Source organism: Chlorocebus sabaeus, chromosome 21 (genome assembly GCF_047675955.1).
Source record: "Chlorocebus sabaeus isolate Y175 chromosome 21, mChlSab1.0.hap1, whole genome shotgun sequence".
NCBI classification, from domain to species: Eukaryota; Metazoa; Chordata; class Mammalia; order Primates; family Cercopithecidae; genus Chlorocebus; species Chlorocebus sabaeus.
The window spans coordinates 29,686,356-29,707,501 of record NC_132924.1 but is presented as its reverse complement, the minus strand read 5'-3'; the positions used below and the strand labels follow the sequence as shown (position 1 = coordinate 29,707,501).

General features: G+C 44.4%; 1 protein-coding gene across 8 annotated transcripts in view; it reads right to left on the bottom strand.

Moving 5' to 3' along the window:
* Nucleotides 1–21,146, bottom strand: part of PDE1C (phosphodiesterase 1C) — a 634,171-nt gene that overhangs the window by 415,748 nt on the left and 197,277 nt on the right. For 2 of the 8 annotated variants that reach the window (XM_073008992.1, XM_073008994.1), the window contains exons 1-2: nucleotides 1,576–2,092; nucleotides 839–941 (exon numbers count right to left, since the gene is read on the bottom strand). The exons of 4 other annotated variants lie outside the window; for them this stretch is intronic. In XM_073008992.1, coding sequence (XP_072865093.1) covers nucleotides 839–939 — 101 coding nt within the window. In that variant the 5' untranslated portion in view covers nucleotides 940–941; nucleotides 1,576–2,092. Of the gene's footprint in view, nucleotides 1–838; nucleotides 1,498–1,575; nucleotides 2,093–21,146 lie in introns of those variants that run through there. 2 more of the 8 variants (XM_073008993.1, XM_007981675.3) reach the window with 1 other exon arrangement.

The window sequence follows — 21,146 nt, the reverse complement described above, 5'->3', positions numbered from 1 at the left end:
TGTCTTTGGGACTTGCCTAGTGACTGAGGAGCAAACTGTGAATGTACGTACAGCTATCCCTCAAGCTTCTGACTGGAGTGACCAGCAATTCATTGATGATGAAATATTTTTTTCAGGAAATATCACGTATTTTCAGGTCACCTCTCCTCAGTACCCAAAAACAGACAGAACCCAATGAGGTGAATGAAATTCAGAGATCTCCATCCACCAGGGCAACTAGAATTCTGGCCACTATTTCGCTGTTCGAATATTGCAAGAAACCTCCAAAATCGTTTCTGCCCCCCACTTTCTCCACAAGAACTTTTCCTTCTAGTAAGCATTTCTCCACCAAAAAGAACCCTAGGAAATATCAGAAGTTCGACTGGGCTAAGGAGAGGGAAAAGAGAAATGTAGCAGCCAGAATGCATGTTGAATTTTAACTGTTGGTAAGTTTTTGGACCACCTGCCCTAGTGTTTGCAAGCAGTTTGCAGAGAAAAACTTTTCTTTCAATTTAAAGTCCCTGTCTGGGTCCCAAACTTTTCTCCCTGGGCAAAAAGGATCAGAAACACCTCACTGAGTATTGGGCCACCATAACTGACTCATCAAAGGACATCTCTCCTTAACCCCCCAAAAAGCATGACTTGGAAGAGTAAGCCATTCTAAGACAGTAAGACAACCCTCTCTGTGTTGGAAGAAAAGTAGCAGTGACTGTAATTAACAGAGCAGCAGTTGTGGAACTTCTAGGGTTGTATTTAAAGGGCCATGCAGGAACGGGGTGAACAGTCGTGACTGCGGATGTGTAGTAAAATAAGGATAGGAGCGGGAAATGGGGCAGGAGAAGTAAATAGGTGGACTTACAGCCCGCGGAGCCGAAGCCAGATTTTCTCGATCTGTTCCGGTTGCAGGTATTTCAGAGAGTTGCTCTCAAATTCTTCAATCTCCTTGGTTGGGGACTCCATAGCTGCAGGTAGGTGACCACTGGCGGTGAAGCTGAGAGAGTTTGGGCTATCCCCTTCCCGTCTCCTCGCCCAGCCCGCGATGCCCAGCCGGGCGCGGCGCGCGTTTGCCTGGCACTTTATCGGCGCGCTCCCCCTTCTGCGCCCCCAGACTCAGACTTAGAGCGAACTCCGATCGCGGGAAACCACGGCCCCAGGTGCGCCCCGGAGGCAGCTGCGGGAACCAGCCATGGTCCCGGGCTAATGCCCAGGGATAGGCATAGAGATACGGATTGGGATTGGGATTGGGATAGGGATAAGGATAGGGCTTCTGCTCTAAGAGAAAGCACCTCAGGTCTATTTGTATTCTCCCCCTACCCCCAAACAAAGCCACAGAAGCGATCAGCGCGCGCGGCTAAAGGGTTTGGAGGAGAAAAGGAGGACTGGGTGGGGAGGAGAGAAAGTGAGGAGGAGAAGGTGGAAGAGGAAGAGGAAGAAAGTGAAGAAAGGGAGAGAAAAGCGGCGACTGAGCCAAGCGGGAGCCTGCGCGGGCAGTGGGGCCTGACCCGGAGGCCGAGCACTCGGCTCCGCCCAGCGCCCCGCGCCCCGCTCACTCTCTGGCCGCGCTGCCTTCGCGCCCCTCTGTTTTCTCTCACTTACCAGCAGCTCTGCTGACAAACGAGAAAACTGACAAGTGAGAAAAGTCGTCTGTCAGCGCCCGGGCTGGCGTCTGGGCTGTCACCGCGGGCGCGGAGGGAGGGGCACGCGGGCACCGCCGTCTGCCGGGCACACGCGCGGCTCCGACCCCGGCCGGGCACACCCGCCCCCGCAGGGCAGCCGCGGCCACCACCGACCTGCGGAGCTGCGTGGGCTCCCGGAACCCGCACCTCAACAAGATCTGGGCTCCGCGCGCAAGTAGGAGGGAAGGGAAATCCGTATCCTCCCGGGGCACGCAGCAGCCGCGAGGCTCTGTGGAGGTTCTGCCTGGAGGTCGCCCACAGCCTCACTCTCGGACCCGCCACAGAACCGGGTCCATTTTGAAATATTAAAGCGACTGATGGGGACGAAGGGAACCACACACTCGGAAAGTCTTGATGTTTTCTTGCTAAAGGGGCTTGCTCTCGCTCTCTCGCTCTGTCTCTCTCCCTCCCTTCCTCCCTCTCTCTCTCTCCCCGCAACCCTATCTCGTGCGGAAGAAAAGGAGAAAATATACCAACAGTGAGGAGGTAAGTTTGTTCAGTTCAATGCCACACGCTACTCAAGAGGGTCCCTCCTGGGGGCTGGCTGGGCGGCTGTGGTTGGTGACAAAGTTTCAGCTCCACAAAGCTGCAACTCACTGTCAGGGTTCCTCTAGGTCATGCACAATGTCAGTAAAGTAGAATGCTCTGGAAGAACGGGACCAGGTATGAAGTTGGGAGTCAGAGAGGGAGGACAGAGGAAGAGAGGAACCAAGGACTGGGGGAATCCATGCCCAAGATGATTGCAAGCGACATCACAGAAGGGTCCGTCAAACTTCCTTCTAGGTGAGGCCACCACCAGGTGCTATTTCAAACCTGGTTCTCAGGGTTCCTGAGATTCAGGGTGGGGCATGCCCTATACAGTATTTTTCCTCAATGACAGGTAATACTTCTTTCCATCACACTCTCAGAATTAATTTTCTATCCATTAAATGATCAGAAGTGAGGACTAGTTTTTCTTCACTGCTCAAGTTCCATTCACCTGACCTTAACAAAGGAAAAAAATGGTCTCTAAATCATAAATGCTCACCCACTTCGTAATTGGTATTCGTTTTCAAGAAATTACAGGTGAGAGTGATGAGGATGCTTGGCTGGCCCCATGCATTCTAGCAGAGAAGGCAGTACCTCAAGGTAAGACAAAAGACTTGTTTAATGAAAAATGACTTACCCACTCACTTACCAGGTAAATCTGAAGTGAGTCCCATTAAAGTCAGCCCTTTAAGGTTTATGGAGGCGCATACGTTTTCACTGAGTTAAGGTATTATTACTAGGCAATGGTAACATTAAGCAATATTTTAACATGGAGTTCATCTATCTGAATAAAATCAATTACCCTTCCAGTGTCACCAAGCAGAGAAACAGTGCCCCGGGGAATAGAATGCCACAAGAGGAAATTTTTATAGTGACTTGTTTTGAGAATGGAAGACAGCAGCATGGTCCCCAAATGGGGTATTTCCATTAGTGTGTGCACCTTGGGCAGCCTGCTGGCAAAATGTGGAAGTATAATAATAACAGCAAACAAGTATTGGAAACTTTCCATAGCCCAAACATTGTTCTAAGTGTTCTACTCTCATGTAATACTCAAGACTACCCTATGAGGTAGATACTATTATTATCATCCCCATTTTACAGTAAGAAAACTGAAGCACCAGGAGGCTTCCTAGACCAACTAGAGAGAACTGAACTAGAAAAGACCAGTTTGAGTTATGGCTGGTTACCTTATCCTACACAAATTCATCCCTCTCACAGAGTTCCATTTTCCACATCTATAAAGTGATACATTTAGGCAAAAAAAATTTTGTGTTCTTTTCACCATTATGATTCATTGAGGTCATCTGAAGGGCCCTGGAAAAAGAAATTGCTGAAAAGAGAGAGGAATGATGCTGAATTCACATTTCAACTATGTCATAGTTTCTCTAAGTACTGGCCTAGTACGAAAATATACAAAGGAATATTAAGGATGATACTTACCTTTCTGCTCCATACCACAGCTATGACTTTTTCCTACTCTTAGTGGAATTTTGATTGTCAGAGTAAAACAAATTTTGGAAGAAAAAGAAAAAAAAATCAACTTGTGCTGCAATTAAGCAAATCAGAGAGAAAAGACCAAAAAAAAAAAAAATCTTTTAAAAAGTTTTTAAAGCTGGATTTTGTTTCATTTTAGAAAATTTCTTACAAAATTAATGTATATTAGAAAGTCAAGAAAAATATAACTTTGCTTTATTTACAGCCATAATAATCTTTAGAGCAGGAAGAAGCCCAAAAGACAACACAGTTTGGAGGTTTTCACATTTTTGAAGCAACAGAGTATTTTATTTTAAATAAATTTAAATAATATTTTATTTTAAATATTATTTTTATTTTAAATAATATGCATTTAATTTAAATGCATAACTCAGCTTTAAAAAATAAAGATTGAGTGGCTCCAGTTGAACGGGGAAGGGAAGTAGTTAGTCCTCAGGTACAGAGTCAACCTCTGCCTCCTCTTTACCCCAGCCCTTAGTGCCCAGTGCTCCCACTTTGCAGATGAGAAAACTGAGGCCAAAGTACCACAAAACAACTAAGGATTCCTTGCTCCTAAACCACATTAGAAATCAACTTTGTCTTCTCTCTGCCAACAAAATATTACAATTTTTAGATGCACCATGTTACTATGTCACTCAGATTGTGTTCTCTCTTCATCTATCACAGCCAAAGTATCTTTGATAGTTGCAGCAACACCACAAGCCACAATTTCTACTGGCATTCTGCTCAGAGGCAAGCAAAAAGAAACAGATGCAAACAGACCTGGAAACAAAAGGTCTGAGAAAACACAAAGCCACTCACAACTTTGCTTTACAGGTTAATTTCCTTTGTTTCTTCCTAACCCATATTTTTCAGTAAGACTGTTTAGGAAACATTACACGGTCTAACATCACTAAATGCATATAGACATGCATACATACATACATATATATATGCACAGGCACATATACATGCATATATGCATGCATACACACATATAACCAACAATTTAAAGTACTCCTCCAAATACACACAGAGTAAGTCTATGGACAAGCCAACCTCTGCACTGCCAGAATTAAGTATCATAAAAGATTAGGAAGAAGGTGAATTACCTGTCCCAGAGTTCAAGGGGAAGCTAGATGTTAATCTGACAAAGGAATACGAATCAGGCTTTGAAGGCATGAGAATGTCCCTTCTGGTCTCTTTCATTGCTAATATTTAATGATTCAATAATAATCACAATAACTGCATCTACCACTCTACCAGTTTTTGAGAACTATCTTGTGCCCAGCACCATGGCAGGCACATCACAGGTTGGTCCATTTCATCCCCAACAAAATACTTCAGCACAGTTTAATTATGCTCATTGACAAGTAAAGACAGAAAGGGCTCCCAATGGTCAGATAACTTCTGCAAAGACATACAGCTAATATATGGCACAGCAAATTCCAAACCCAGACCAAAAGGCAAAGCTCATGTTCTTTTGCCTTTACTATACCACGCCCCTGCAGACACACAAGAAGTCTAGTAAAGAGGTATATAATAGAGAAGGTAGGGAAAGGAGCAGGAGCATGGATGAGAGGGTCATTCATGCTGTGGGGAAATTAGGAAGGCTTCACAGTGAAGGTGATATTTGAACTGGATCTTGAAAGTAGGTGGAGTAGAAATTGTTTGCATGAAAGGTGGGTGGAGGCAGGTGATTCCAGAAAGAAGCCACTGCATGAAAAGAGGCACAGAAACATGATAAGGGGTAGGGTGTCCTGCAATCCACAAACAGTTTTGTGTGGTGTGTCTGTGAATGTGACTAGGAACAGAAAGAGAAAATGCTGGAAAGATAAGCCAGATTCTCGTTGTCATGGAAGAAGCTTGGGCTCTCTCCTATAGATGTCAGGGAGCCATGGGTGCATCTAAACAGTGAGAGGCATGGCCACATGTGGAGGGTACCTGCTGCCCTGAATATGCCAAGGGCATTGTGCACAAAAGTGAGCTCTCCAGGAACCTGCCATAGGAGCATGCAACAACTATGGTGCAAATGATAACCAGGGCTGCAGAAGAGAAATCCAGTGACCAACTGCAAACAAGGTCCTCCGCTTACAAACAAGGAAGAGTAGAAAAAGGAAAATAGGCAAATCAGAAAAAGCAAAGCTGTTTTTCCTTCCAGCTACAAGATGATGACTACTTGCTTTGACCTCCATGAAGCCAGCCTGTGCCCTTGATCCATTTTTCACAACTTGGCAGTGGCATCATGAAGAGAGTCTGTTGAGGGGGAAATTCTGGAGACACATTTAGGACATCAGAAGTAGCACCGCCAGGCACAGCAGCCCCTCCTCCCCGCCCACACCAGATGTGAGGCAGCCCCCATAATGTTCTATCAACAGAGGCTGTTCTCTCTCACTGGCTTCCTTTGTGGGGAAAGGGGCCTCTTTGGCGACAGTCACCCTGCTTCTCCCTCTGACGTCTTTTCTGTTTGATTTTATAATGTGGGGCAGACTCTGTCTCAGGAACCACCACCTTCCCTAGAAAAAAGAGGTGAAAGAAAAGGCAGAGGACTGGCTAAGCCCAGAGGTACCCTCACTCTAGCCCCCATCTGAAATGGGACTCTGAAGAGCCAGAATCTCAACTACATGACCAAGTAGTGGCCCAGAGAGGTGAGAAGACAAAGAGATAGAAGAGACAGGGCAGCTCAGGGGCAGCCTGATGTAGCCTGCATGTGACCCACAGTTTCTACGCCTCTCTCTGCCAGGATCCTTCAGTTGCTCCTGCAGAAGAAGCTCAGGGAATCCTCCCGATAGAGGTGACACAGGCAAAGGAAAGGACTTGGAGTGGTACTGCCTCACCACACCACCTAGGACAAGATCCTTCTCTTGTTTGGCCATGGTTGGGTTGGGCTCAGGGACCTCTGGATCCCTTTCCAATGCTCACATACCCTAATGTTCCATCAACAGAGGCATGGTTGGTCTGGCCTGGGCTAACCAAGCTTTTCACGGGCCCAAAAAAGCTGCAGGAAAACCTGCGTCTGGCCCCCCAGGCCAGATTTGACTATAATAGACATAACCTAGATTGCCCAACCAGAACCATGGACACCATACCCATGGATAGAGTGATTGGTTCAGGGGGTGACATGTGACTGAAACAGATCCAGTCTTTATGGGAGATTTGATGTGGCCACTAGGAGAGAGACGGTCTATTTCTCTTTTCTTCGAGAAAACAAGCCATATGGCTTGAAGTTATCTTAGCCATGGGGTTATCTTTTCACCATGTAGAGAGAATATACCAGAAAAATGACATCAGTGCTGGGCGCAGTGGCTCATGCCTGTAATCCTAGCACTCTGCGAGGCCGAGGGGGCCAGATCACCTGAAGTCAGGAGTTCGAGACCAGCCTGGCCAAGATGGCAAAACCCCATCTCTATGAAAAAAATACAAAAATTAGCTGGGCATGGTGGCACATGCCTGTAATCCCAGCTGCTCTGAAGGCTGAGGCACAAGAATCGCTTGAACCTGGGAGGCAGAGGTTGCAGTGAGCATAGATCACACCACTGCACTCCAGCCTGGGCAACAGAGCGAGCCTTCATCTCAAAAAAAAAAAAAGAAAAAAAAAGAAAAAAAAATGACGTCAACACAGAAAAAGCTGAGAGAAGAACTAGAGAGACAAAGTAAAAACAATGTGAAAGGATCCGTTGAGCCCTTTGATCCTGCTATGCCTGAAGCCAGAATGCCCATTGACTTTTAGGTTATATGAACCAAATAAATGTACCCCACCTATTTTTTTTTAACTTAAACTAGTTGGAGTCAGATTTATGTTACTGACAACTAAAAGAATCCCAACTAATAATACAATTATTCCTTACAGGAATGTTGTAAGGAGCTAAAACAGAAAAACAAAAAAACAAAAAAACCCAGGGCCGGGCACAGTGGCTCATGCCTGTAATCCCAACACTTTTGGAGGCCGAAGGAGGTGGATTGCCTGAGGTAGAGAGTTTGAGGCAAGCCTGGCTAATATGGTGGTATAACCCAATCTCTACTAAAAATACAAAAAATAGCCAGGCGTGGTGGCACATGCCTGTAGTCCCAGCTACTTAGGAGGCTGAGGCAGGAGAATCATTTGAACCTGGAATGCAGAGGTTGCAGTGAGCTGAGATCGCACCACTGTACTCCAGCCTGGGCAACAGAGCAAGAGTCTATCTCAAAAAAACAAACAAACAAACAAACAAACAAACAAACAAAAACCACATATGGCCAGTGCCTTATACATTGGAGGTTCTCATAAAATAGTTCCTCCTCCATCTCATCCATCCAGCAGGACACAAAAGGATGGAAACTGGAACACTATAAAGGGATCTAGGGGTGGGCAGAGCACTCAAGGTAAATAGAAAAAGCCTGTATTATCTTGATAAATAGATATACCTATAATGTTCTTTCAGTTACATTTTGATAATGACCTATCAAATCATTGCTGTGTTACATACATTAACCCCTCAGAACAAACCTGAAGTGAATGAAACACTTTATTTATTTATTTATTTATTTATTTATTTATTTATTGTTATATTATTATTATTATTATTTTGAGACAGAGTTTCGCTCTTGTTGCCCAGCCCGGAATGCAGTGATGTGATCTCAGCTCACTGCAACCTCTCCCTTCTGGGTTCAAGAAATTCTCTGCCTCAGCCTCCTGAGGGCTGGGATTACAGGTGCCCACCACCACACCCGGCTAATTTTTGTATTTTTAGTAGAGACGGGGTTTCACCATCTTGGCCGGGCTGGTCTTTAACTCTTGACCTCATGATCCACCCACCTCAGCCTCCCAAAGTGCTGGGATTACAGGCGCACTTTATTATTATTATTACCTCCAGTTTAGAAATGAGGTGGCGAAGGTCCGAGAAGTCTGCCGGCTTCCCTCGGGCTGGTCTGCTCTCCTCCAGCTAGTGGCAGGGCAGCAAGACAGTGCAGGCCTCCTGACTTCTGGCTCCGTGGCCATTCTGCCTCTCAGAACACACTGCCACCCCAGCAAAATTAACTTGGCTGTACTAATGAAATTGAAATTTTTGTTCATGTAAAACTGCTGATGCTACAAGTCAGCCAAATTCTGACCCAAATGTACGTAAATCGCGGGTTGTTCTTCCTATCGCTGTAAAGCAAATTTGAATATGGAAAAACCTCAGAACTGAAAGGGATCTTTATCCAAGCTCCTAATTCTTCAGATAAGGAACAAGCAGCTCAATCACATGAAGTCACCACACAACTTAGCGGCAGAGCTTGGACCAGAAGCAATGTCCCCGAACTCCCAGCCCAGTCCTCCACTGTCTCTAAACTTTCTTCTGTGGGATCAAGAATGGCCCCCACTTCCAACTGAGGACTGGTCCAATGGTTTGCTCAGTTAAGAAGAAATGCCCACTAAAAAGCATAGGCTGTTGGTAAACGCTTCTTGAAGAAAGGGAGTCTCTTGGAGAACTGGTAGAAGTAGAGAAGGAAGGCTCCAGGAAAGTGGAGAGGTCCACAGCAGCCTAGATAATAACAAAGAACCCGATGTGATGCGTGTAAGAGGGTCAAGAAAGGGACACTGGGCAATGGCTGTATATGCAGACTGAAGGGGCCTGGATTACCGCATGAAAGCTTAAGCTTGGCCGAGCATGGTAGCTCACACCTATAATCCTGGCACCTTGAGAGGCCAAGGCAGGAGGATCTCATGGGGCTAGGAGTTGGAGACCAGCCTGGGCAACATGGGAAAACCCTGTCTCTATAAAAAAATTCTTAAAATTAGCCAGGTGTGGTGGTGCACACCTGTGGCCCTGGCTACTAGGGGGCTAAGGTGGGAGGATTGCTTGAGCCCAGGGGTCAAGGCTGCAATGAACCATGATCACAGAATTGCACTCCAACCTGGGCAACAGAGCGAGACTCTCTCTCTCTCTCAAAAAAAAAAAAAATGCTAAGGCTTTATACTCTTGCCAATAGGGAAACATTAAAATCCGTTGAGCAGGTGTGTAGGAGATGCAAAGTGGAAGTTTGATTTGCAAAGAAGGATTTAAAAACAGGATTTTCGAAGGTTGTTTTTGAAAGGCCACCAAAGGTGAAGATTTACAGATTCTTATCTCTGTATCTGGAGGGAAATGATCTCACAAACAAATAAATGCTGGAACCTTTTAAATTCATTAATTCATTCAACAAACATTGGCTGAGTACCTACTATGTGCTGCACACTCTGTGATACTAGGTATGCAATGGTCAATTAGAATACTCCAGTTTTGCACCATGGATCTTCAATCTAATTGGGAAAAAAGACACTAAACAGATTATAAAACAACAGATACATCATTGTAAAGGTAAAGGGTGCTGAAGAGAAAAACAGGGTGCAGTGCAGAGAACAAAAGGGATAGGATTTATTTACAAATAGAGTGGCATTTCAGCTATATTGCTGTGTTACAAACTATCCTCAAAATTTAGTGGCTTTTTAAAACAACCAATTTTTCTCTCTCATGATCCTGTGAGTTGGCCAGGTAGTTCTTCTGTTGGTCTTGTTTGGGGTCTGCCATGCAGCTGTAGCCAGATGGCAACCTGGGCTAGAATATCCAATATGGTTTCACTCACATGTCTGGTGCTTTGGCAGTGACAGCTGGAAGGCTGGGACCTCTCTCTTTCTCCACATGGTTTCTCCTCATGGTCTCACCATGTAGCTAGATTAGGCTCCCGTACATGGCAGCTACATTGCAAGTGCAAGTATGCCAAGAGTGGGGAGGCAGAAACAGCCAGTCCTCTTACGGGCTAGGCCTAGGACTGGCACGACATCACTTCTGCTGCACTGGGTTGGTTAAAGCAATCACAGGGCTAGCCCTGATTCAACAGAAGAAATAATCCCCACCTCTTGATGCAGGGTGTGGGGAGGGAGTAACACAGATATTTGCAGCCATCTTTAATATACCCAAGTGGTCACGGATGGCCTCCATGAGCAGGTGACATTTGACCTAAGACCTGAAGGAAAAGGAGACAGCCAGGTAACAGGCAAGAGTAGGAGGAAAATATTTCTGACAAGAAGGAACAACATGTGCAAAGATTATTAAGCAGGGAGAAGTTTGAGGAGTTAAAGGGCTTAGAAGGAGATAAGTTATGGCAGGAGCAATGTGGCAAGGGGAGAGTGGCCTGTGATGAGGTCAGGAGGCAGGTGGGTGGGGACAAGGGAAGAATCTTGGGGACAGATTTAGGGACCCATCTTCTAGAGGGCAGAGATCACAAAGGTCTTGTTCACTGTCCCCTGTCCCCCGACCTTCCCTCCAACCCCCTATGCCTGACACACCAATTGACCAATGACCAATTGGGCTTCTCAGACAAGTACTGTGAAACTTATTTCATTTATGGCACAAGGTTAGTATTCCTAGCAATACATTATACTCAAAGAGCAAACCTCAGCCATGGACACAAACTTGAGTGTTCTACTAGACCTGAAGATGTGGGGTTACTCAGGGAAAGGCAAAAAGCACTGACCAGAGTTACCTTTCAGTGCATAAAGTGTTAATTTTCAATTATCTGATTAGCTGCACCTTTCAGTTATCTGGCAGAAAATTACTGTTCCTTGCACCCTCCAGATAAATGAAATGTTACTTTTCATGTGACTCAGCACACAGGGGGAAATGAGGGATATTAACTACTCCTGACACTGTTTTCAAAATTGTCCTTGGGGACATCTAAATGGTCCATGCTAGTCCCTGTCATTCTCAGAAGTGAAAGGATTTTAATACTCAGGAGAATAAAAGAATATAAAAGAATAACATATCTATGAATGCCTTCCACCCACATGCTTTTAACAGATTCACGCTAATAAAAAAGACCCTGAAGGCACTGTGACTCGGCCCATAATCCTTCACTCGTAGACTGACAGACCCATCAGAAGTTGACACATGCATATATTTCTACGCCTGAGATATAAACTGGCTTCTATGAGCAGGGAGTGGGACTTGATTTATGGAGAGGCATGGAAACTTATGGACACAATTTAAAAGTAATTAACATGGAAAGCCAATCTTAGCAAAAGACTCTCAAACTGCTTATGTGCTGCCAGTACCGCCATGGAAACAGGTGGACTCTCACACGTAGGGCTGTGTGGCTTCCCTGCTGCCTTAGCTAAATGTAAATGAAGAAATGAAAATTATTCTCCTCAATGGGATTTAGGAAGCACTTGGGAATTTTAATGAAAGCATTGAAAGGAAAGAGTGCTGAGTCCTTGAAAATACCTCCCAACAAGTCAATTATGACCCTGTTAGAAACCACTCTCCCTTCACTGCGGGCAAAGCCAACAGAGCCTTCTGAATCAATGAGTCTCTTTTTAAAAAACATTTCCTTTAATACTTCCCCCTCACCCCCACCTAGGCATAAAGAGCATTTGTGAAAATCAGTCCCACTCTCACCCATTCATATAACATAGCAGAAGTACCCACTGCATCCTGCGCTGAAATCAGACTTATTTGCCATGGAATTTCCTACTGATAATTGGATATTTCCTATACTCCTATTCTACACCAAATTCAACCTATCAGAATCCAATCATTCTGCCAGATCAGCAATTCCTGAGGATGCTGCTATTACCTAGGACTTTTGGCCACTTTTTCCTCTTCATTTATTGCCAGATTCATCGTCTCAAACAGTGTGCTGGAATTAGTTGGTAAGAGAGGAAATTTTAACACACGATCTTTTCAAAACCCCTCTGCCTTCCATAGTGAAATCCAACTGGGTTAAGGATTTATTGATAGAGGGCTGGTCATTGACTGCTGATAACCTCAGGAGATTTATTTAATAACCATGGCTTCTAGAAGTGACATTCACATCAAAATGAAAATGTGTTTATGTCAAAATATTGGCAGCAAAACTTACATCATTCAGTTTTATTATAAATTTGAATAGCATTTCAGTGATAGCCTACCTTCCACCATTACTGTCTTGCACTGGAAACCACTACTAATAAATGCATCATCATAAATCACTTAAAATATAAAGAAAAAAAGGAAGGAAAAAAACTTAAAAAGCTGCAGAACATTTCAAGGCAAAAAGACTTCTGAAAATGTAGTGATTGGACTTTTTTTAAATACCAGTTAAGCAGGTGTTTAAATTTAAGAGCTTATCAGAGTTTGCTCTTCAAAACTACATTTGAAGACATGATTCCGGGCATCTTGGCAACAGCCTCACACCACATCCTTTTGTGCTGCCTGAAATATAGATCTGCTGGCTGAACCCACCTCTCTTGGCAACTGCAAGCATTTGAGGCCGGGCTTTTCTAATCTGCCTAGTCCGCCAAGGTGGCCAGAGCCTGCAGCGGCGAGGAGGCCTCATTTGTCCCAGCTGCTGCTAAGCACGGCACCAAATCAATATCCCATCAGAGGGCGCTTGCTGGCAACCATTGCAATTGATAGCGCTCCCAAGGCTGTGTGACGTCGCTGGGTGTTTGCAAAGCAGAGGAAAATCCCTCTATGCACCAGCGGTTCTGACCTCACTCCAGTGAGCTACTCGCCTGTCTTTAATCACCCGTGAAATGGTGCAGGAAAAAAGCAGTGCAGAGGAGAGGCTGCAAGGAAATAACCCACGGGGATGACCAGATGTGACTCATGCATTTCACCTCTGAAGGGAAGGAACATTTTGGAGCAGGATGGCACTCTAACTTGCCTCCAAGGGACACAAGAGAGATTACGCTTCTTGCTCTCGGCAGACAAGTATTGTGCAATGCAGCTGAAGAAAACAACCAGCATCAACAATGCACTGGGACCCATGGCTGACATATTTTTCAGCTATCTGAGTAATTGAACAGTTGCCAAAATATAGCTCTCAAAGGCCATGTGTGGACAGAGCCATCACTGATACTGAGAGGGCAGGTTTAACCCTGGATGGTATCCAGAGGGCATATCCCAAAGTCTCTTCTTTCCCCAAATATAAATACTGCTACCAACACATGCAGTAGTAGTAACAGAAGTATAGTACTATTTATTTTTGGTATGCTGTATGTACCATTTGTTTTTTTTACAAGCACGATATCTTAGAAAATCCTCACATAGAAGCTTTAAGTAACTCGATCAAGGTCATATAGTAAGTAGTAGAAGTGGATTTGAACTAAAGCCTGTCATTACCTACAGAATCCTGGGGCCTCTCAGAAGTAGGTATTTTGGTGCGAGTTGAGAGGCTAGCTCTGTGTCTGGTCAACGAACAGCCCTCTGACTCAAAGCCCTCTGACAATGGTATTACGACTTTGCAATTACCAACCACGTCAAGCTATCTTTAAGCAGCTTTAAAGATTTGAGAATGAGAGACAAAGCAGAGAGGAAAACAATAGTCTAAGGCTACAAGTGCAGACAGTGGCAATGCTGAAATAAAAAGGAACCTGCAGTTCTCATGATAGGAACTGCTTCAATCATTCATTTGAGGGCCTGCACAGCCTTGCTGTAATGGTTCCCAAGACCTCAAGGAGTGCATACTGCACAGCTTTCACAGGGAGGCGATCCTCTCTTCACAAAAGTTTCCAATGACAAGAAAATGTCCAAGCATGCTGAGCAATGTGTGGAATCTTGGAAGCAGAGTCAAGGACCCCAGATAAGAAACCTACAAAAAACATATCTAGGAAACTCTCTATCACCACAATCCATTTTCTTGTTTTTGCCTCAACAGCATTTTTCCTTCTATCCACAAGGAGTCAAGAGACCACAGTAAAAATGTTTCTTGCCTGCTTCACTAAGGCAGGACAAAATAGTTTCTTGGTACCATTTTCTTGTCCTTTAAACTTATCCTATTCCTTTTATCTAGTTTTTATTTCTTGCATCTAGCAAAAGATGCAAGAAATCAAAAGAAAATGTTTTCCTGATACAATGTATGGAAATGAAAACAGGGGAGCTTGGATTAAATACTACACAACTGAAAATAATGCATGGAGGTAAGTGAGCCAGCAGCCTTATTGCTAATAACATAAATAAAAATAATAGTAAAATAACAACACTCCTACATTTATCTCCCTTCGGGACCATCCTTTTCACAGGCTTCCCAAATCAGAGCACAGAATTATGCTGAGTGCCTGAAGGGCTCTGCCCTCTGTGATCACCCTAGATTAATGAGGCATTCCTAACACCTGTGCTTACATTTCTTACGGTGCCTTCCCAGCCATCTCAGGGGTGGTTTTATCTACATGGGAGCAAGTCTCTAAATTCCAGCAGTACCAGGGACTCAGAAGGCAATGACCTCGACATGCACGGGGTTTCTTCTCACCACCCAGGAAGCAGGGGACTCAGCACCAATATCAGTCAAAAACCATCTTACATTCTGGAATTAATCATCATTTCAGAGTTTCCACTTCAAATCGTTGTTTAGGAAAACCCAGATAGCAGACCAATAATGGGGGCTGGGAAAGGAAATCCCATGGTTTGGATCAAGGATGGATCAAGGACACCCTTTAAAGGTGTCCTTGGATGGATGCACCCTTTAAGAATCCGATAAATGTTACAAATTTTCTCTCTACCTATTTAAACAAAATAGGTTATACTATGATTTGTATATATTTTTAGGAGGCTCTTGGACCCTCCTGGAGCCCACCCAAAAGCTGCCTTCCCCCAAAATTCTGCTGCAGTTCAATGACGTGCAAGCCAGCGCACATGTATGCATGTGGTGTCTGTTTTAACCTAGTTTGCTCTTTTTAGCATTACAAGAAAGTGGTATAAACTAAAAACGGGAGATAACTAACAGAGATATATTCAAGTTCTTCAGAAAGGGAACTATTTAATGAGCACTGAAAATATGCCTTGTTTTCTACCAGGCATGTTATATGTGTTCTTGTATTACATCGTCTTTACAACTGCATAACAGCAAGGACTGTGCCTTTCATATTCACCTCTCTATCTCCAATGCCTTTCATAGCAATAGTGTTTATTGAATACTCCTTGAATGAATTATTAGTACTTTGTAGATGAGGAAACTGAGCCTCTGGAAAGTTAAGTAATTTACACAAATCAGACAGGGAATAAATGGGAGAAGTGGAATTTGAACTCAAGTCTTTCTGTGCAACTTTCCCCTGTGCTTCAGTGAACTTTAGATGCAATCTTCTCTGAGACTAAATAAAACACATGAACATAATACATAACCAAATTATATGCTACATTGGCGACCAGAGCTGTGGGAAAAAATGCAAAGTAAGGTCAGGGACTGGGAGTATATGGAGCAGGAAGGACACGTTGCAATATTGATCAGGGTGGTCAAAGTCAGCCTCATCAAGAAGGTAAGATGGGAGCAAAGCCTCGAAGGAGGTGAGCAGGTGAGCAGAAGAGTAAGTCAGGGAGGGGCAACAGCTGGCTTATTAGAGGCTGGCATAGGAACCAGCCTCAAATGCAGAAGTATGGCTGGTGGATCAAGAAACAAGGTGGCTAATGTAGCCAGAGTTGGAAGAGCCAGTGGAGAGTAATAAGAAATGAGGCTGGAGAGAAAATGGGCACTAAGCAAAATTCATTACCTCTCCAGTCATTGCAAAGGCATGGGTTTTTACTCAGAGTGAAATGAGGACTCATTGCAAGACTTGGAGCAGAGCAGGGACATGATGTGACTTCTGTTTACAAAAACCACTGTGGCTGCTGGGTTGAGAACAGACCATGATAGGGGCAAGGGCAGGAGGGGAAAGTCCAGGTAAGAGGCTATACATCTAGTTCCCAGGCAAAAGATGGTGGTGGCTCAGTCAGGGGGTAACCATGGAAACAGAGAGAAGTATATTCTGGATATGTGAGAGAAGAGTGGACTTACTGATGACTCTAAGATTTTTGGCCCAAGGAACAAAACCAACATATGTTGAGGCTCATCCCTATGTTCTAAAAGGGCAGAAGGCTGAGGGCTGATTCCCAAGGCTCCAAGGCCAACCTGAGAGAAAGAATAGGATGTTTTGCAGTTTCCAAAGATGTTTCCTTTTGTTCATGAGAGAGACAGATACTTACTCTGTATAGCCTGTGAGAAAAGAGGAAGGAAAGAGTTCCTTAAAGAGCATGATTTTCACTGGATTTGAGTTTTGTGAGTAAAGTGTGTGCTTTGAAATGTTCCCTCCCTTCATGTCGGAGGCTACATAATCTTCTCTCCTGCGCTGCTGGATGCTGGCTTACCTGGACCTAGCCCTGCTGGTCACTAAACCCTGGGGCCTCAAACAGCTTTCTAAAGTTAGGAGCTCTGGGCAGATACTGACTTCCCAGTGACCCAAATCTGACAACAAGGATGAGAGACCAGGGCTCCTCTCTCCTATCCCCCAACCTCTGCATAAAAAACACAGGCATCTCTGGCTAGCCTAGGCTGCCAGGCATATGTTAAGCCATCAGCTCTGGACACAATCAAGAGTGAATCTGGAGGGCCCTTTCAGATCCCACTGCTTAGCCAGGAAGATAGTCTACAGGAGGTTAAAGCAGAAATTACCAAAGGTTTTACACAGGATAAGTCTCCCATTTACTTGCTTTCAGGGCTTGCCTTTTAAAATACTAAAATGGAAAAGCCAAGATGGTACAAAAACTATAGTTTTGTAAGGAAAAAATGTATTACACATCCACTGTGTGCAAGGCACTATGTTGAGTATTCTTACCAGCATTGTCTTTCTGAATCTACACAACATGTAGATTGTGAATTCAGCATTACTACTTTTTTTTTCCTAAGGAAAGTTTAGAAAGGCCAAGCAATTGGCCCAAAGTGATCCACTAGCCAGTACAGATGTCTAACTTCAAAGTACAGCTTTCACCACAACTATCTCTAAGGTGACAGACTGTCCTGTCTGCTGGGGACTAAGAGGGTTCATGGGATTTTCAGGTTTAAATGCAAGAAAGTCTCTGGCAAACCAGAACAAGAGGATCACTCTATCTGTATCATTATACTAAAGTATGCATATAGAAAGTGCAGTCATTTCAAGAATACTTAAAAGGGTATGTAGAATAACTGCCTAGAGGGTTTACCTTTCAGAAGAGCAAGCTCTTTCCCACCTAGTTAATGGCCAGTCTTCTGTAGTCACAAGAGTGGAGTCCTTGGTGAGAATTTACTGCAGAGCATTAATCCCCATTTTCCCAAACATTCAACCCCACACCAGGATCACCTCCTCCAGCTGACTCTCAAAGCAAGCTTGCCATTTGTGTTTCCAAAATCCCATCCCCTTTTGCATCTGTTTGCTGCAAAATGTCAACTGCATCTCCTGCTTTGGTCATTATAATTTGTACTGCTGACTCATTTACCCAAGGACTCTGGCCCAGTATCTTGTTGAGGGAATATCAATGAATTCAGTGGCTTGGGATAAGATTCAACTGCTTAGAAATGTGGTGTTACTTCTCCGGAGCCTGGGTTGTACCATTTGCTGGCCCTGCTCATGCATTCCTCCCACAAACATTTATGCTAACATTGGGCCAAGCCTGGGGCTGTTATCTTTACATGACTTTGTCAACTGGCAAAGAGCCCTGTCTTCAAGGAGTCTCATTGACATGGTTCAAAGAAACTAGTTGCAAAAAAATAAGCCAAAACAGTTGAAGTGTTGCCCTGGACCCTGTGGCTTTGAGAAGCTAACCCAGCTGTGCCAGGGGCCAGAACCCCTCGCTGAAAGCTGCTGTGTGCTCTGGAACAGTGCTGGCAGGAGAGCTCTGCACCAGATGGGCCCTCTCTGCACTTCTCTCCACAGGCCAGGAGCACAGGAAGGCACAACCTCTGGATCACCTCTTAATCTCAGGGATAATACCCAAAAGGGAGAGAAGGTTGAATGAGTCACTCTGACCCAGGAATAGATGGTAAAGGGCTACTCCTTCTCCAGCGGGAATGTGTGAGCCACTCTGCCTATCACTGTCTTACTCATGCCAGTGTCCCCTATGGCATAGGGGTGCTGGTAAATGTCTAACAGTTGGCTCTCAAGATTGGCGGTGGGGGAAGAAACTCTTATTTGTAGCATTTACTGATACCTGTGGCCCACCATAGCCAATTCCAAGCTACCGATACGATAGCACTGAATACACAGTAGGGAAGAGATGCCACAAAAAGTAGGAAAAAGATGCTATCCTCTCCAGAGCTGCCTCCAGCCCACCTCCTCTCAAAAACCCACACCAAGAACTCAACCCCTTATCTTTACTCACACTCTCTTCCAATTATTGAGTGAGGGAGGAGGGAAATTTTGTGCTTGTAAGAACACAAGGAAGCACATGATATTTTGCTTGACTGTAGCAGAGGGTATGTGGATTTTTACTACTTTAAGTACTTTCTCCCTTAACTGCTAAACAAGTTCACATGTATGATTTCAGAGCAACTTGACAAACTGCTGTGAAAGAGAAGCAGCAGTTATTTGTTAAACAGATAAGCAAACAGCCTCAGAGTGGCTAAGAGAGTGCCAACCAAACAACTAAATCTGAGCCCAAGCTCTATCATTATTTATTTATTTATTTATGCAAGGACCCCCCCTCATCTCCCTAAGGAAGAGTCCAGCAGTCCAGTTAGCAGTGAGTGTGATGATGGGCTCCCGGCTTTAAGACTTTCGGTGGCTTCCTATTACTCATAGGATGAAGTCCCAGATACACAGCACGGCACAAAGGCGGTCTTTACCTTGACCCCCACCTTCTCTCCAGCTCCATCTCTTGTTCTGCCCATCTCCTCACCAGCCCTGCAAACTTGTCTAACCTCCAGCCACACTGCTTGGAGTTCCTTTAGCTCCTTCACAGCTCTGGCCTCTAGCTATACCTTCCTCTTCCCCACTATTTGAAACACTCCTCCTTGTGACCTCTCCCAGCCCCTACTAAGATGTGCATATCTTTCCACTAACTTACGGTCCTCATTTCTATAGAAAGCAGTGTGCCCCTCTAGACTATAAATCAACTCCTTGAAAGTCAAGGTCAGACTCAATGCGTCCTCTAGAACATATAGGAAATTTGTAATAAATGTTTGCTGAATCATTCTATTTCATTACAAAAAAGCAGGCTTGCTTCTCCAAAAGAATGTTCCATGCTCAGCTTGCCTGAGGACTGAAAATCTTGGGAAAGAAACCAGATATCCCATCAGTGGCATTTCTGATGAGGGGCAGACCCTTATCAGCGGGAAAAACAGCTTGAAGTTAAACCACAATCAGGTTGTGTGCCCATGACAGACAGATCCAGGACCCTTGCAGGGCCGGACATGGAATCCTACCTTCATCCTCAGTCCCTTCCTTCCAGACAATGGCATTCGAGATGTGTCACGCTGAGCAGCCTTCCTTGCTAAAACTGGTTCACCCTTTACTACTGTCTCAGTTGCAGATGCAGAAGTATATGGGTTGGCCAGAATCGTACCAACCCTGACCTAGGCCAAGGGAATGCCAAGAGGGACACAAAGTTCTTATTGTATTTCTCCAGCCCACTTTGGGCCTCAAATATATGTGTGGCTTTTCTTCATCCTTTCGATATACCAAATATGCTGCTTCTAGCATGGGCAATCTTCATCAGTTTAGTTTACAGAATTAGAAAGCTGCTGCTGGGGGTGCTTCTCTGTTTCCTGAACATGAGAAACAGGGTGCCTCACACATTGACTATCCTTATGCGATATGAATATACCATCCAGGCCTTCACCCCAAACTAGACCTAAATGAACCAGTCTGTAAGTAGACTGCCTGCAGAATAGGCAGTCTACTTACAGAATGATGTGAGGTCCCCCATTCCTGGCTCCTTTCCAGTCTCAACAGGTGCCAAGTCCCAACATTGACCCCATGCTTAGGCCAATATTTCCCATAATATTATGTTGCATATAATTAGTCACTGGCATCACAAACATGGCCTTTGCTCAAATAAGTTATAGAAATGCGGGGTTACAAAATATTAAGAGGGTACCTTTGCTACATGACATCTGAGAGCTTTAACTTACTACAGCATATTATGAACCTCCAAAATAGGGTACGGTAGGCAGTGTTTCCAAGACTTCATGGACCATGGAAAACCCTACTCAGCGTTGACTTTGGTGGATCATCTTGAAGCATTGATGTGCTCCCAATATTACCTTGGGAACTGCGCTCTACCCTCATGCTCATTCAGTCACTAGAAATGAAAGGCTGTGCATTTCAACCAAAGCCGGGGAGAGGAAGTACTAGTGGGTTTTGGAAAATGTTTCTTAAAGCCCACGTCAGAGGGTGAAGTCAGACAACAGAATGCTAAACAGAAAATCTTAAAGTATCTCCAAAACAAACTTTTTAAATCTTTAGTTGTAGGGCCATAAGGTACATAAAATGTTGTTAAAAGAACAAACTGTTCATTTCCCCTGACATCTTACCTGGTGGAAAGACTATAGGATTAGGAATTACGTATACCTGGCTTCAAATCTTGGCTCTGCTCCTCTTTACCAGTTCTAAATCTGCCTTGTGGGGCTGTATTAAGAATTAAATGAACACTACTACATAATAATAAGCAATTAAAACATGTCTTAAAATTATTATGTTTCTACGACATGGAAAACATCCCACTATGTCTTCTGCACATAACCTATTCCCTGTTTATATAGAAGCAATTGTCCTATTGCAAGCTCTGG